At 46.4% G+C, this 18,082-nt stretch overlaps 1 protein-coding gene across 1 annotated transcript; it reads right to left on the bottom strand.

Annotated features, from left to right (window-relative positions):
* Positions 1-15,215: 15,215 nt before the first annotated feature.
* Positions 15,216-17,750, bottom strand: irf2bp2a (interferon regulatory factor 2 binding protein 2a). The gene is made up of 2 exons (XM_079168697.1): positions 16,664-17,750; positions 15,216-16,335 (listed from the first exon to the last, which is right to left on the bottom strand). Exons 1-2 carry the CDS (start codon positions 17,484-17,486, stop codon positions 15,617-15,619), a joined length of 1,542 nt encoding a protein of 513 aa, XP_079024823.1. The 5' UTR covers positions 17,487-17,750; the 3' UTR covers positions 15,216-15,616.
* Positions 17,751-18,082: the final 332 nt, after the last annotated feature.

Here is an 18,082-nt window from a genome sequence, read left to right as displayed (position 1 = left end):
GTTTGTGCAGTACAGTACACTGCAATGGTTTCAAGGATTGAGGTCAAAATGAATCATAAGAAGAAAATGAACACGTAGTAAATTAGAAACAATCCCAACTGAACGTCAAGCTATAAGCTCTTCCCAGCACTTTCAACCGTATGATATTGTCTTCATCTGCATATGGAGTTTGCTCAGTTCATATGGGGATAAGTCTGTTGAAGCATTTTTAATTGTGTCCTGATGTAGATAACAGATCAACAGATACAACTCCACGGCAACTGAGCAAACTGATGCAAAGACCCTGCAGTATGGGCGAAAGCTCGGCGAAAAGATATCAAATGGCCAAATATGATATAATGACATATTTCCCAAATGGAGAGAACTGTCTTTTGTGACGCAGGAAAGCAGGTGACCAAGTCAGCTCTTGGTATCAACCGCTCATTAAAAGAATTGTGTTTTATCCTCCAAAACCACCTGATGATCACTGCTGCTCTTTTATGTTCGCTGGTTTTGATTTGATTATTTTGAGGGTTTTAGGTTTTGTCAACTTTTTGACAACTTTTGGGCATATTATAAGGCTCTTTTTGCGTGGAGGCTATACACAGTTTAGTAAAAGTACACAAATCTACCTTCATGACATGAAAACAAAGCTACATAATTGGAGCCAACACGTCAACTGAGTTGAGTAACCCTTTAGGAATTTACCAGAACATACTGAACTGATGACGTTGACTCTTTCTTTCAAACATCACCTTGTACAATCATACTGACTGTACTTCTGTTGCTCCATGCTGACTTGCAGCTGCATTCCTCATACGCTCCTTCCGTAAACACACGCGAGAATGAGGCAACGCCTAAGATGTCTCATGAAATATAGAGGTTACGCAATCTCTTGACTAATGGTGTACTCAGCTGATTATGCACTAGCCGTGGCACCCGTTACTGCAAATCATATTTTAATGAGATCAAAACATAGTCTTAATCTAGGAAACAATGCAATAATGATGTCATTCTAAACCTCCTTGCATTGCATTGTGTATTTAATTCAAGCCTCATTAGCTAATAGATGTGACTTTTCAAAGCCAGGCAAACCTTTGGCTGACGTGGCTCGCTTTGCCCGACACCTGCTGAAATAAAGATGTAATTTAAGACGTGTCAGATACAGCTGCCACTGTCATCCATGGAGGTCTAGCTCTTTAGCGCCTGGAGAGCTACGCTTGCTAGCTAATGGTGTTGTGCTCGAGACTTCTTTTACAAACACTTCTTTGCTTCTTTTTTTTTTTTGCCAAGAGACAGATGAGGAGATTAATATTACTTTCATATCTGTACACTCAATATGATGCCAGTACAGCTTAGCTCAGCATAAAGACTGAAAGCAGTGGGAAAAAGCTAGCTATGCCTAGAAGTTTAAAAGAAAACTCCAGAGACTCCCTGCTCCCGGCCGAGAAATACTCGTAACCCCCTTTAAAACTGCAACGTGTCATTTTTACACTACACAATATGTTAATTATTGAACTTTAGAGGGGTTACTGGTGGGCCGATTTTCTTTTTACCTCAGGAAAGAGCATGGCTAGCTGTTAACCCTTGATTTTAGTGTTCATGCTAAGCTAAGCTAACCGTCTCCTGACTGTAGCGTCACATTGTGGAGAGAGTATCAATGTTCTCATCTAACTCTCAGGGAGAAGCACATGTGAAAATAAGCACATTTCCCAAAATGTTTAACTAATCCTTTAACAATACAGATGTCAGTTTTATTCTGCGAATGTTACATCCATCTTTCAGGGCGTTTTAACCTTGAGTTTGATGTAAACTAAAACTGAACAGCATGGTAATAAGGTCAACTAAAAAGCAACTTATTTTCCAGTATAAATCGCATTAACAAGCATTACAGAAGGGGGAGAAAATACATGATTTTTCCAACGTTGACCTTACACCTCTTCTTCTTTTGTTACAGCAAGTTTAGCCGAGTAATCCCACTTTGATCGCACTGCGCTTGAATTTTTAATCTCAGGTAAAGGCGGTGTGCAACCTCGCTTATTGGGATGATAACTGCAGAGCTGCTTCCAAATTAGCGTCTTGCCCCCCCCCCACCGTCATCAGGCCGTAAAGGGTCTGTTTTGTTTGTTGTTTGGATAAAAGCCTGCCAACTTCTTACAAGGCCAAGATTAATTGCACCAGTTGAGGTGATCCAGAGCGGTGCTTGGTGGTGTATTGATGGGGGCTGCTTTGGCCCGTTTAGCCTGCTGGGCCTTCAGGGAGTAGAACATTCAGAGCAGCCCAAGGCCAAAGCCTGACGCATCTATCACGAGGATTACATCACTTACATCATCAAAAGGTCGGCTGCATTAGGAGTTCAGGAGCTTCCTGTGTGAAAGAGTTGTTGCACTTTTTTTTTTAGGCGTTAACTGTAAAACATCAAAGAGCTTTCTTGCAATATAATCAGATTTATGTCTCTCAGCCTCTCTTCTGCCTCAGATAATGATGGTACTCAGACAGTATAGCACAGATCATAGCGTTTTGTGCAGCTCCGGGAAGCAGAGAGTCCATGTAGCACAGCTTCCCCGCTGGGATTTTAGAAAACTCACTTATCTATGAGATGAATACATGCATGTTTGCGTTTGTGCGAGGGGGAGGATGCGTGGGCGCGACCGTGAAACAAAATCAACACTGCAATTGGCGCTCACCTCCTGATGACGCTATTTGAGGATCATCGTCCCAGAGGTCACAGAGAGGATGAACCACGGCGATGACATCACAGCCCAGAGCGCCTCAACAAACGCTGTCTTGTTTTAGTGAAAACAAAGTGTGTTTGTTTGCGGCCCTTTTGTCTCTTTCAAGATTCGTCCTGTGAGTTGAAAATGTGACGACACAGTACACTGACCTTTGTTTCTCTGGTAACAGACTCTCTCTGTGTCGGTCGGGGCGTTGAGAGTGGCCCTTTGGTGTTGAGTGCCGATCACATGAGCGGCTAAAGTAACAAAGCAGCCTGACTCGGGCCTTTGTCTGCATACAATCACGTGATTCAGATCTCCACAGAACTGAACCAATGTTGACATTATAACATAATAAGCAATGTTGTAACCAGAGAACTGGCATTGGAAGCTTCGTCATTTGATTGAAGGATAAAATGAGGCTGTTTCTCCCAGTGAGGTCTGCTGAAATCACAGTGCTTAATGCGCTTAATGCACACACACACACACACACACACACACACACACACACACACACACACACACACACACATAGTCCTATTCTACTCAAACAGAATATCACCCGTTAATGCATTCTATTGGTGCACAAACTGTTTAAAAAAACATTGTTTGCAGGCCTGCTGTGGAAAAAATGTCAAGTGACTTTGGGATTTTGCATCATGACTTTCATTTTCAACCCGGCATAGCTGCCTCTTTAATGTCCCAGACGTTGAGTATAATAACATCAGTGAGTCAGCACAGTTATCCATCCTTCTCTGAGGATAACACGACAATGAAGCTGTTTCCTGCACAGGCTTTCTGCCTCCTGCTTCTACACAGAGGTGTACTCTTGTTATGATGGGGAACAAGATGCAAATTGCAATGTTAGACCAAGCATGAAAATGTGATGAAAATGATTTATGGAGCAATCTGAGAGTATCCCTCTTAATTAATATAGTGTCATATTGTACACGGACGAGGCTTCTCTGATGAAGTACAGAACAAAAAGACACTGGGAATCCTGGATGATTTTCTGCAAGTGGCAACCAAATAAATCAAGCGGTTTTCAAGGTGTGAGCCATGGGGGACGTGTAATTAAGTAAATGACATGGCATCTTTCTCTCACGCGCCGAGCCAAACGGGCTGTTATATTGCTACCACGTGTGAGTTGAATGGAAATGGGAGCATTATGTCTGCGCAAAGATCTATGAAAACATTTACAGCCAGCGGAGAGAGTTAATGCTAGTATGATCTCTGACATTAACATTTCAGGCATGTAGCAGCTGCTGTTTTGGAACGGGGCTCCTAGCATATGCCAAGTAAGTTAGATTAATTAGAGGGAGTTCAAATTCATGTACCACCAGAATAACAAGTCAATAATACAGACTGTAAGAACAACATTGCAGTAATAGATTTTTAAAACATCACCGTGTAGGTCAAGAAATGAAAGGAGGGGAAAAGAACACGACGACATCTCTTAAAAATTATATTTATTGACAGAAACAAGTTGTGGAGCCAGCAGACGAAGGGCAGATGTAGTGCTCGCTTTATGCAAGGAACAGGTCGGGGTAACAGCACACGGTTTCAAAATGAAAACTGCTGAGCGAAAAATATGTATCACTAGGAATGCTGATACTCCGAACATTAATATTGTTAAAGGATCCCTGGGGAGTAACACTGAATGTAAACATAACTTTTGTTTGTTTACCAAAGAACCCACAGGGTAATACCCAGGGCACGGTAGACAATGGAAAAGGTATTTAACTTCCCTAATTAAGTTTCACCTTCTCTATTAATAATGCCAGCACTACCACCGAAGTACATTTGGGACTTTTATACTGTAATGTTGTTCTTTTATATTGTATATTTTCATAGGCTGTCATCATTGACACACGTTATGTTTGTGATGTCGTTTATTATGCCCGGCATATCAATACAGACATGAGTACTACAGCTCCTCGCACTACTATGACATAATATACATATAATATACATTAATGATATGAACTTACAATTATTAATATCATCATAAAAGAGTAAAAGACTAATGTGAGACTATTTTACTGATATTAAGATGGAGAAACAATCACATCAAAGTCTATCCACTAGCTGTTTATAGTAGCTGTCTGGATCTTTGGATCATATCGCAGGATTTTCATCAGACATGGAATCATAGATCTTCAAATCTTCCATTTATTCAGAGCACTTCAAGGGCTTTTCCTCCATGTTGGCTTAAAAGTAAAATATCTGTTGATGAAGATGCTATGATGTGTTAAATGTACGACCTTGAGGCAAATTCATGATTTTGTGACTTTGGACTATATCGACTTGACTACTAAGTGGACTTTGAGGTGAGTTAGTTGTGTTTTCAATGTCAAGAATGGCTTTGAAACTCAACACAAAGTGTAGTGTAGATCAAACAATGTGTAAAACTCAGAGCATGACAGGCCATCAGCAGCCCCTCCCTTCAAGAACAAAAGACAGCCAGAAATACCGCCAATCATCAGAGGCATCAATCTCTGTGCTCATGTCTGTGCCCATCGCTCAGCCCGGTACTGTCAGCAATTCCACACCCCCTCAGGATTCCCACAGCGCCATGTGGCAATGAGGGTCACGTTGCATTCTGGGAGAAACTCTCAGCTATGATCCCCTCTGGGCACGGCCCCGCCCCCCACACAACCCTCAACAATCTTACCCGGTCTCTTCCAAAAATGCCTTGGCCTCCAGGGCACCACACAACCCAAAATAACAGGTCACATCAGCACTTTCATCTGCGTCCCCGAGCAAGCTCAGACACTGCAGCAGCTGTTAGGCCACTCTCAGGCACAGATAGAGTTCTGAAAAGTACTAAGGCGCTATAGTTGGCACACCCCCTTCCCCCTCCAGTGATACGAGCACAGACGGAGCCAGACTTGGATAAGAGTGCCAGGTTAGGTGGGGCTGACTGAGTTGTCCTTTAGCTGTCCTTCAGATACGCAGAAATATTCACCCAAATGAAAAAGTAAACAACTTGCCTTCATTGTGTTGTAATCAGACCATCACGTGGTTATTAAGATTTTAAGATTTTAATCACTGGCATTTAAGGGCTTATGTTCAAACATATTAACGTTTTACATATGGCCACAAGACATGTCATTCATTTAAATCATGGCCTGTGCTTAAAAAGCCTGACTGTAGACTGAGCTGGGGACAAGTAGAGAGATAAAGGGGCAGCAGTTTCTTGCTGAGGTCACTGCAAACAGCTTGTGTTACAAAGTATATGCCTTAAACAGAGCACAATACAGGCTGTTCCAGAGTGACCGATTGTATCACAGCACAAAGGCAACATTAAGATAAATATGTTTTACTTTCACTCTTAAATGGGCGGAGGGGAGCAGTATAGTGTCCGCAAAGAGATAGAGAAGGTACTCTGATCAAGGTCACAGCTTGAGACAGACCGATTAGGTTGCTGTGGCACTTTGTGGCTCAACAGACTAATGACTTATGTTGCAAGTTGTGACTTTGCAACAGAGCCACCGCTCTGCTTGATGTATCTGAGGTCATTCTTTCACAATGCCTGATGGAGGCGTATACCCCCGCCAGTAATAACTCACAGCCAAGCTGCTTGCTGCGGGGTACAATCACCGACCTGATAACATGTGCAGCGTGGACGACACAATTCACACCCTGCAGAGCCCATGGAAGGACGTGTTTTAAAAAGACAGAGCAAATTACATCATTGAATTTTATTTTCAAAGAAAAGTACATACGGTAGGTCTCCATGACCACCAAAAGTGACAATGAGCCAAGTCTTCTTCTCTGCTAGTAAACTCGCACCTGTGTGCTACAATTATTGTCAGTGTCGATTCCCACAAATTAGTAGCGTCACTGGTCTTGATCACCTGTGAGCACAATGGGCCATGTTCTTTGTCGGGGAGCCAGTGTGAGGGACCGTGTCCATGTTGTTGCAACTCCTTCTGGTTGGCTGAGGCCCCTGAGCAGAGGGGGGCGTGGGGGGGGGGGGGGGGTTGAAGGTGAACTCTGCTCAATGCTCCTCGCTGGACAAGAGAGCAGTATGATTTCATTGAGCATTTAAAAAAAAGAAGGGAAAAATGTAACGACATGGCGTTCTATGGGCTGTGTTGCTGTGTGTGCTCTCCTTGTTTCCCTGGCAACGGACACATTGACATGCTGCAGTGCTGCTGCTGGAAGTTGGCAGGCAGCCAGGAAGCACCCTGCCTCCACACAACCGTACATTCTGTCTGTTGCCAGCACTATCACTCCAGCCGACCGCAGTTCCCATTTCACTTTTTGGTGGTTTGTCCATCTTCGTGGGTTTCTGAGACCAGCTGAACGCCAACCTGACGACTAATGACTCGGGTGGACTGTGTTGTTTTGCGCGTGAAGGGAAAGAAAGGCAGCACCACGGGGAGGGAGAGCGAGCAAGAGCCAGAGAAAAACATGGAGGAGGGAGGGGCGACGGCTGTGCCATGAAGTGCTCGCATGTTAAGATGAATAGAGGGAAAGGCGAGCCTCGTGTTATGTTACGAGAACATAGTAGTGGCTGGAGGGGGGGTTGGGCTCTACATCAACAGATGGATAAACCCGGGAGAGGAATGCGTGCCGAGCGCCAAATGTATCAGCGGCTTGCTCGGGCATGAAAATGTCAGGTGTCAGCGGCGAGCCACGCGGTCGCTGCTATTCATACAATCCACCATGTGCTGGGTGTACACATAAGGCCTTGTGAATGAGGATGACGGGGGTTAAGGGTAAGAGTGCTGCCAGGGAGAGCAGGATGGATGAGCGGGTGACTCACCTCTTTATCAGCTATGGATACAGTCAGCCTGAGAGGAGCCTCCATGGCCTTATGTGTTCAGACAGGTTGGTAAGGGAAATGTCAACACCGGAGAGGCTTGATCGTGCCTAACAACCTCATTGACGCATGAGGGCTAGCATTATCTCATCTGCAGAGCAACACTCACACACGGCTGGAAAAGGCTGTACTTAGACCCAGGAGTGTTGACTGGTCATGCTGGAAACAAAGCGACGCATGCGTGTGTGTGTGTGTGTGTGGCCTCGTTTTTCTGCCGCTGTCTTCACATAAATGACAAATGTCGCTTGGAAGGGACATTTTGCACGAGCTCCACGTTGACTGAGAGCAATTTCGGGGCTTCTTCTGAGTCTAGAATTAGTGACTGGCTGGTGAACAAGTAACCCCATCAAAACACATCAGTTGGCATTTTGTTGCACAGCCTTTTCCAAAGCCCTCTGGGTCTGTGTCAACTGCGTCCTTGTCCAGACAAAGCCTTCTAAACCCGGGATCTCGTTTCCACATTGTGCCCCGGTGTCCCCCTCATTGTTGATTTTTCCACTATGTGCAAGGCCAGGGTATTTGTACCAGTCTGTTAGGCCCACGTCAAAAGAAAAAGTATCCGCTGTTGACGGCTCGGCCATTCTTGTTATTCATGTCATGCCTGGTGGTTTAGTAGGGCAGGGTGCAGAATTTTCCAGAAGCAGCTGTGTGCTAGTGAAGCTGACAGTGCACCAGCCCAAAAGGGTTTCTATCTCCCTCCTTTCTCGCTCCAAAACCCTCCCACCCCTCCCTTCCCCTCCATCGGCATGCTTGGCTTGTTGCCCGGACTTACTCAAACTCACACTCAACCAGAAATATCCGCCCCCCCCCCCCCCCCCCCCCCCCCTCTCCCTCCCTCCTCCTAGACCCTGAACATATCCCTCTGGCTTAACAGAGAAGCTTCCATCACTCCGGATGACATTGGATCATTTTTCTCCCCCTGCACATTCCAGCCAAAGAGGAAGACAAGGGAGGGGTGCGGTTTCTGCTCTGTGATTATATCATTACAGAGCAGCACACACGCATACAGTATATCGAGCACAACCTGTCATTAGCATACTCTATTTGATGATGGCTAAATACAAGTGTGCTTTTGTTGGATCCTGCCAACTGGATGGCCTTTGTGCCAGTGCCGCAGAATTACACTCGGGAATGCTTTCTCCAAGCGCTCCAAATATGAGACCAACCTTGAGCTATAAAAACCCGTCTCTTATTTACTGTACCATACGCCCCCCCCCCCCCCCCCCCCCCCCCCCCCACGACACCTGTTGTGACATGCCTCTGCCCGAGTTATCAGATACTCCGAAGGCTCTGCTAGCGGTCTAAATAAACCAGTCCGAGCGACACAGTTGTGTAATACACTCGAAGTCACCGGCTCCAATAATAGCACACACCTGTCAAACACAGGCCCCGCTTGTTCTCTATGATGACCTGACCTCCTCTCGCTCCTTAACTCCAACTCAAATGTTCCATGGCTGTGAGACAGCGTAAACACTTCTCGAGAAAAATTATTTCCAACACAGGCAGACACAAAGAGAGGGAGGAACAAGAGGCGCAGGTAGAAGCAAGAGAATGGAGCATTTTGACAGGCAAGGGAGGGTGAACAAAGGCGATAAAAGCTTTATTCTGCCTCTGCAGAGATTGTGCACTGGCTGCCACTATAAAGCCCTGATTGACAACAACATTAGCACTCAGAGGAGAAATTGCTCCCACTCACAGTTATGTAACATGCAAAGAAACTACAGCGAGCTCGTGGATGGGTATTATTGTGCATGTGCTTATGTGTGTGTGTGTGTGTGGGCACGTACACACGTCACATTTGCAGATGAAGACAGAATATCTGAGTGTTGTTCTTATCTTTTGACAACTGTATGCCTTCAAGGGGATGAAAGACGATGTACAACACACTGAGGATCTCTCAGGAATCCTGGTTTTATGCAGCACATAAAAGTTGTCCCAGACAATTTTTGTGGCGCTTTGTTGTTTGGCAACGCGACGGTGAAAGCTTAATTGTGCGGTTGTGGTGGAGGCAGCTGATCTCGCTGCATGCACACACTGAGCGCCGTGTCCCAGCTTGACCTGACGATAATTGTCCGCGGCCGAGGCCCTGCGGAGGAGCGGTTTGATAAACAGACAGGGACTCGAGGAAATGAGCGTCGCCGTAATGCATCACCACGGATCTGCTGACACGCCCCGGAGGCCGAGGCATTCATCAGCCCACCAGCCCGTCCCCCCGTCAGGCTCTTCACAGACCAGCAGAGCACAGGCAGCTTGCATTCAGATCAAACATTTCACTGCGTCACTGTAGCTGTTATCTCAACATGGATGTCTGCACCAGAAACATTGTTTGAAATGATCTGCTTATCCTTCGTGCATTCTGCGTTACCCTACATGGTACTACAGCATACGAGGCTTTACACATATGGCCCTCACGTGCCATCCCATCCATTTGAGTCCAGGCTCTTGGCTGACTAAACAAGCACCTTGCTAATGCAGAGGTACAGACAGTCACCTGCTACCCCCCTATGCCTTTACACACACACACACACACGGCTAACCACCACAAAGCTGACAGACACGCTAGTAGACAGTCAATCACTGTGGTTGCATCTGTGTTTTTTAAAGGGTCTGGCTCACTGTCTTTCTTTCAATACACGCGGCGTGTTGAGGAACCGCGGTTTCATTTGCGATTTCATTTGCAATTTGCAAAGTGCAGAGCGGCTGGCGTCGGATCCTTCTAGAGCAAAGCTGTGCTTCAGCTGCTGTTTACTTTTAGTGCGGCTTTAGATTGACGGCTGTATCTAACTTTAGCTCGGCTCGTGTCAGAGGTGGCAACAAGCATCTTACTACTGTGACTGGCATGCCCCCTCCCCTCTGTCTGGAAGGTAGAGTTCAGTCAGAGAAAAAGAGAAGTCATTACTTTTGTTTTACACAATTGGATCTCTATAGATGTTCAAATGTGCAGGGGGTATTTTTTACATTACAAATTTCATAAATGTAGAGCCCCTCCTGGGCTTTACTCTACAGCCATACTGTTGTGTACCAGACATTCTCGATTGCAGGAGATCACACTCCTCTCTCTCGCCTCCCATTTTTCATTTGGCATAGTAGCAGCACGCCATCTTATCAGCTGATCCTGAGCCAGAAGCTTCGGAGTAGTTGCTCAGCAGAAAAAAGGAGGGATTGTGCTGGGCTCGGCTATAATATGAGAAAAAGCCCAAATGCTCTTGGATCAGTCCCATGCTTTGTCCTCATCTCCACGTTGCCTCTTTCCCTTGTTCATTTTTCATCCTCTCTCCTTTCATCTTTTTGTGCTGCGCCCCCTCTCCTTCCTCTGCATTCTGCTCACTCTCCTCCTCCACCTCTCTCTCTCTCTCTCTCTCTCTCTGCTCCACTTATAAGCTTTGGCAGCACTCCAAGATCTGAGAAAAACATTGGAGGCATAGCCTCGTTTTGATGTCTGGAAAAGAGAGGGAGGTTGAGAGTGAGAGAGCGAGAGAGTCCTCATTTCCATTTCACAGACTTGATTCACGGCAACAACCACAGCAGAGAGGAGGAATATAGGAATATCGAGAGTGTGAGCGTAACCGCCAATCAGAGAGAAAAAGAAGGACAGAGGGGGGAAAGGCAGATAGAAAATAGGGAGAATTAGGTTCACAAAGTATGACGACGGTGTGTATAAAGAAGTGTAGAGGCAAACAAGTGTGTGTGTGTGGGGAGGGATGTACTAAAATATCTTTCGTGTAAACATACATTTTGTTTGTGTGACCTCTAAAAAACACAGTTTTTTGTTTCTTGCTGATACTATTCATAGAAAATAGCCATTATACAAAAGAAAAAAGATTAAAACTCATTGAACTCCAGCACAGAACGATTCATAAAGGCCGTTCGCAGTAATTGGGCCTCATACCAGTCTGAGAGCAAACAAATTTGGCACTCAGCACTGTAATCAGGCCTTCAAGGTAACCAGGCCTGACCAGTCAGATGTAAAAAAAAAGAAAGAAAAAAAACCCTCTGTGGAGCAAGCCAAGAATCAGAAGGGAAATTGTACGCGTCTTGCGGATTCAGCCGTGCTCCTCCTAATTGCTGGTTGGAGCTCCAGCTTCTCCCCCGATGCTGAGAGCAGAAACCGTCATTACTAGTCTCGCAGGAGCCCGAGCCCAAATCCAAAGGGAAACTTTGATTGATGAATAGAAGAAAAAAAAGAGGCAGATATGAGCGTGTCCTCGATACAACATTTGCTGTGACCTTGTTTTCCCTGACAGGTCTAAAATTAACCATGCGGATCAGTTATACTGGGAGGGGAGAAATGTGGACCAGATTCTGCTTTTGGCGCGTCCCAGTCTCCGCTCGCTTTCAGGGGATTACAGCAGCACGAGCATGCCTCTTGATTTATTGTGCTAAACATAGATTCATTAGTGAAACAGCTGGCTACACCGAGTGCTTCACTGTCTCCCACACATCCCCTCCCTCCGCCCACCCACTGGGCCATATTCAACGTTTTAATGTAAAATAAATGCCAAAGGATTTGAATTTATAATGCACTCTAATGTAGATGTCGTCAGCATTAGTGCCGTACTCTTTCTAAGTAAATAACTGTCTATAAATGTGAATTATAGACTTTATAATATGCGATTCTGTAAGTATTTCTCCATGACATCAATAGTTAAGCCAGCGTAAGTGAACCAGAAACATCAAACAGGTGCTTATCGGAGCGGGCGAGAGAAAACGCTCCGAAGACAACAAATGTGAACCCTGACCAACCCAGTTATGGCTTTACTATCACAGCAACATCTTTGTGTAACACTGCATACCGACCTACACTTTAGTTAACCATTGAAAGGAGAGGCGGGGAGGCAACAGACTCCCTGCGTCACCTATCTGTTATTGCCTTTCACTTAGCTTGATTAACTACACTCCTTGTCTAGTAAATCAATCAAATGATCAATGTGGAATTTTATGACCATTGATGTGTTGCATCAGCTTGATAAAGAATGTCTGGGTTGGGGCCATTTTTCTTGCTTGGATCTATGCAATCTACATGACTGTAAGCTAAACCGCCGTGCAGCTTCAGACAAAAAGCTACTATGATAACGCAGCGGAAGGAGGCGGAATCTAAATTAATCTTTGCCTAAGGTGGTATCAGTTTCACCTGGACTTCACCTGGCTCTGTCTCAGACGCTGTGTCTTACTCGGTTTGCCATAGAATGGTTCCAGGGTAAGAGCACATCAAAGTCAAACAATGTTTGTCTCATAAGCAGGAGCTTAAACATCAAAAATCCCTGAAGGTTCCTAAAGTAAACACAACGAAAAGCCCGTGAGTCATTAAACGCACAAGGCACCTGCGTGATTAAACTGAAAACAGAGGAGAGCGGTCGCACAAACAAAAATATATATATATGATCATTAATATTCAAGCTGAACTTCATGCCATCAACTCTGTGTGACCTTGTCTTCACATGGCGGTTGTTTACTGAAATCACTCCATAATGTTCCCTCCTGCATATAAATCGACAGGCTGCACCGGAGCATCTGCTGTGCACCGGTTTCTCTGGTAACTATGCAACACCAGAGCACTGTGTTATGACAGAGCCACTTCCAGGGACACATTATCACTGTATTAGATACGGCGGCGGGCTATTTTAGTCAGCACTGAACAAACAGGTATTGGCTCTGCTGCAATAAATCTTTACGGGAAGAGAGAGAGAGAGAAAGAGAGAGAGAGAGAGAGAGAGAGAGAGAGAGATGTTATCTTGTGCGTCGTTGCATCATACTTCATGGCCGGCTATTAAAACCTGCCTTCCTTGGATGTGGCAATTTCAATTTGGCTCCCAGCACACTGTCATAAGGAACAAGTAGGTCAAAGTGCCGACTATTAACAAAAGAAATCTCTGAAAACAGTATGTGCGACGGAATATGCAGTGGGTGTGTCGTTGGTGAGCACATTGAAGTGTTAACCTTTATCAAACTGGGCTGCGTTTAAAGTCCAACTGATAAGATTAGTCTCCAAAGAACGGAAGAGGACCATAAACAAACAGCTGTCTTCAAAAACAGCATACTCTGGAAAAACAGGTTTCTGTCGGTCAAAGGGTTCTCCGCCTCAAATGACATTGTGAAAGCTGTCGGGGGTTTTTTTTTTTTGCTGGAGAGTTCGTTCAGTCAATCAGGGGACTAGAAAGATCCGTGCCCCTCTTAGTTGACTAAACAGTTGGGTGCAAAGGCTATGTTTTCATTCAACATTATGAATCAATCAGGTAATAAGAACACCATGCAGCTTATTACAGAGCGGGTAATCCCTGTTAAGACTCTGAGGTGCCTACCAAAATACATTTTCAACACAGCGAGGTCAATGAATCCTGAATTGAGGAACAGCTTCATGGGCACCAATGGAACTAAAGCACAAAAAAAGCGTCAACGCAAAAGCCTTCTATGGGCACTTGATAACCCCCCTCCAAAGAAAAAACTATCTGCAGGGCCATGGCTGAAATTTGGGGGGCTGCACTGACGGCTCGAGTAAAACCGCGAGCAGGATGTCTCAAATACTTACGCACCTGCCTACTACACCAAGTCCCCCACCACCCCCACCCTTCCTCTCCTAGATATGAATCTCCATGTCAGTGTCCGCTTGCTGCAGTGTCAGCAGCGAGGGAGTGAGATTTCTTTGTCTGAGGGAGCGAAAAACAGCCTCCAGATTGCTTCTCTTTTGCAGACACAGTAACTGCAGCTTGGCACATAACGACCCCGTGAGGCGCCCACTGCTTGTAGAGAGGAGTCTGGCTGCCTACTTGCCATTACGGAGACAGAATTGCTGTTTTTACGGCCTCGCCGCCATGAATCTGCAACAATTAAATTTGCATCTGAAGAGATACAGACCGTGGTTGGTATGTAGGGCAGCAGCAGCAGCAGCAGCAGCAGCAGCGTTATTGTTTACTCTGAAAGAGCACACATTGCATACCGAGGCAGAAATCTGCTCTGAGCATTGTGGAGGCATGTTGTAGCGTCGGTGACGTTAAAAAGGGGGTGTTGCTGCAGTGCTAATGTATCGAATTCATGCTTGGAGGGTAGTTTGAAATGCTGATTTTTATTCATACGTTGTGGGTTTTTGCGAACTGCTCAGTGAATCAAAAGCTGGATTGTGTCATGAATAACCAGTTTGTCTCAAATGAAAAACCTGAACACCATAACGTCAAACACAAGTTGGCATACAAGCTTGAAAAATGTGTGGCACCAGTGCACAAGCTAAGGATGTTATCCAGGGCGGAACGTTTCGGCTGTGCGGTTACACAACGTGGTTACACTATGGTATCATGTTGAAAATCATGCACTTTCTCACGTTACTGACTCAACAGATTCCAGCTGACTGAACATGACTTGGCACCTATTTCTGTACGCTGCCATCAATTACAGTGATGCACATGCTGGACCACATTTGGGACAGAATGAGTCTTGTTTTGGGGGAAGGGGGGGGGTTGTGTTTTTTTTCCACCCATGCTTTTCCATGAAGCCTAAAAAAGGCATGTGTGCAGATAAAACAAGGCTGCCGTCCTGCAGCTCGAAAAACAGCAGCCTGCTTTATGTTGTGCAGCGTAAATCAAGTCTCCTGAGCCGTCACAACAAGCCTGCGTAGCAGAGCACAGAGCCCCTATCTCACCATCTGTCCACAGGTTCCTGTGTAACGTATTCACTCAAATGAAGCAAGCCCAGACAATAAGTTCATACAAGATCAGAAATTGTATTTGGCAATTTTTAAACAAGTGCATACAAGTACAGCTAAAAGCATTTCAGTTTTGCCAAGTGCTCGTAGAGTAGCATTAGTCACATTCTACGTTAAACAGGAACTGCCACCAGACCTAGAAGTACATCAAGAATTTTGTTAAACATCAACAAAGAGGAACGTAGTCCATTATAATGAGTACATACCTTTATCTTCAAAAATATAGAAACACAATGTATTCAAAAATCAAAAATTATACAACCATGTTTACGAAGTATACTCTTCCCTTGGGTCCAATATGTACAAGTCCGTTAGTTTGTTTGAATGGTATGTATGTGATATTTATATATTTATACTCATATTTTTGCTTCCCCTCCCCAAAGAAGTGTTCAAACAAAATCAAGGGTCCCTCTCCTTTTTTACTTTGACGTCTCCTGCAAGGATGGTGGCGATTTCTCCTTGCATGAAAGCCCACGGTACGTTCGAGCCAACCAGGGGACATTTCTCTCCACTTGGACAGTACACTTCACCCGTGGCACCTTGCTGCTTTATGCTTTCCCTCGAGCACGGGAAGCAGAACTTGTGCGAGGGCACAGACGGGCACTGAACAAAGTGCGTGTCCTCCAAACGCTCGTGGCACAGCGTGCAGCACAGGGGTATGCTGCCGGGTACCGAGGAGTCCGGAATGCTTTGGGGGTGCACTTGGTCCATGCCTGGCACGTGGGGCGTGCCTGCGCCAGACGCATCTCTCTGCGCCAGCCTCCTCTGGTTCATGGAGGACGGCGACAGGGGACTGTTGCTGTTCCTCCGAGTGGTGGAGTGGACCTGGTTGGCGTCCTTGGGAGAGCTGTTCCCACCTGCGTTGTCTGCCGCCATGATGAGAGCCGCCATGGGGGACTGGCCGTTCTGGGCCGCCTCAGGCGGGGTGGTGCGGGAGTGGGGGGATATTGTGGAAGGGGGAGAGCTGAAGCTTTGCTGGGGAACTGGAGGCATTTTCAGTCCGTCAGTAGGTGGTGGTAACCACTGCTGTCCTTCTCCATTGAGCTTGGCAGCGGTCCCCTCTCCGTCTGGCTCAGGAGAGGCTTTTCTCTTCATGCTCCGGGGGTGTTTTCCTCTGTCTGGAGGTGGGAAAGGGTTAAACAGAAATAGTTGAGTCGCACAGCTCAGACATGGCTCAACAATTACGCTGGCGGAGAGACGTGCACTTTTGCCGTTCCCTGCTGCACCACAGGGTACAAAACAATAATAACAAACACGACAAAAATCGTTAAAAAAAATACAATGTATGCACCTTTAATTTTGCAGACCTACTACTAGATTTATCATTTTGCACGTTATTAACCTTTTCCTGTGCACGAATGAGTAAATTAAGAAAACATAAAATTGAATATTGCACAGAAATGACAACAAAAATATTCTTGAATTTCAGCACTGCTGGATGCTTACCTGACTTGGAAGCCGTGGCGCTGGTCTCATAGACCATAGCCCTTTGTTGCATGGCCGCATGGTCCTTCTTGAACCTGTTGTCGAACGTGTGCAGAGCCATCAGGTCCCTCACCGTTTTGCCCTTGCTCATCCAGTCCGGGTCTGCCCTGTTTTTGTGGCTCTCGGAGAGCTCCGGCGTGAGACTGTCCGGTCTGTGCTTCTCCTTCCCCTCTCTGTCGTGCTCGGTGCTGGAGACCGAGGCGGGTCTCTTGCCCATGTCGGCGGGACTACCGCCCGCCAGTGCAGAGGGAAGTCCCATCTGGCCCGGTCTGCCGTTGACTGCGTGCACCGGGGGCATGTTCCCGTTAACCAAAGGCACTAAATTTGGGGGAACCGTGCTATTCCTGCGCGGGTTGGGACTCTGGCGGTTTAGCTCTGGCGGCTCGTCGGGCTTAGGAAATCCATTGGGGACGGGAATGCCGTTCTGCCTGCCAGACTGGTACTCTGGACCCAGCCTCGGCGGGCGGTCGGAGGAGAGCGGGTAGCGGTCCAGAGGCTGCGGCGGCCGGGAGCCTTGGTCTCCCGCCACAGCGTGGTTGATCGCCTGGATCTCTTTCTGCGACTTCCCCGGCCCGGGAGACCTGCCCTCCTGAAACCCGTGAGCCCGCTTGAGCTGCCGCGCTGTCTCGATGACAAACTCAATGCGGTCCGCTCCTTCGTAGTTGACACATCCCCTGCAGACGGGCTCGGTAAAATCCCAGATCATGGCCCACGGCATGCGGGGCAAGTCGCATAAATAACACGACTGCCTCCTGGAAGAAGCAGCGACCGCCGCGGACGACATAGCGCTCGTCGTCGACCCCCCGAAAAGAAACCCAAAATGTTGTTTTCCCTTTTCCCTGCTTTCCTCCGAGCTCCCTTCAAAAAAAGCCAACAAAGAGCAAGTTCCGGTTGTCGAGAGGAAGAAAAAAAATACACAAACGGCGTCTTCTCCCGACTTTTAGAGCGACAACGTTGAAGTTTTAGAGGGAGACGTTCATGTCGGTGTGTACGTTACTACGGCGCTCCTCTATCTATCTCCACTGACTCTCTACTACTGGCTCAATGTGGAGCAGTGACGTCACCACGGAGCTCTAAACGCCTGCTTCCACTTCAGTTTCTATTGACTTGATTTCTTCGACAGACCCCCCCCCCCACCTCCACCCACTCATCCTCCTCCCCCCCACACAGTTTACTGCAGCCTCTGTCACTCACTTCTTTTTTTTATTTATTTTAATGTAATCACTTGAACCTCGGCCAGAGCTGCACCCAGTTCAGCCTCACCGCCGCCTCCGACTAAAAGGAATAACCTCCTGTTATTATTATCAAACCTGCAAAAAAAACAATATGGCACCATCGACACCAGCGAGCATGCAGCGAGAATTTTTTTTTTTTTTTTTT

This window comes from Pholis gunnellus, assembly GCF_910591455.1.
Source record: "Pholis gunnellus genome assembly, chromosome: 11".
Taxonomy (NCBI): domain Eukaryota; kingdom Metazoa; phylum Chordata; class Actinopteri; order Perciformes; family Pholidae; genus Pholis; species Pholis gunnellus.
Note: the sequence above shows the minus strand (reverse complement) of the source record. Positions and strands in the feature narration are given on the sequence as shown.

What these genes read in the sequence shown, in the direction of transcription:
- irf2bp2a (XM_079168697.1), bottom strand. Translation starts at nt 17,486, where the DNA reads ATGTCGTCCGCGGCGGTCGCTGCTTCTTCCAGGAGGCAGTCGTGTTAT. An exon ending in CGCCACGGCTTCCAAGTCAG is followed by an intron (nt 16,336 to 16,663) that starts GTAAGCATCCAG and finishes TCCCACCTCCAG; the next exon opens with ACAGAGGAAAACACCCCCGG.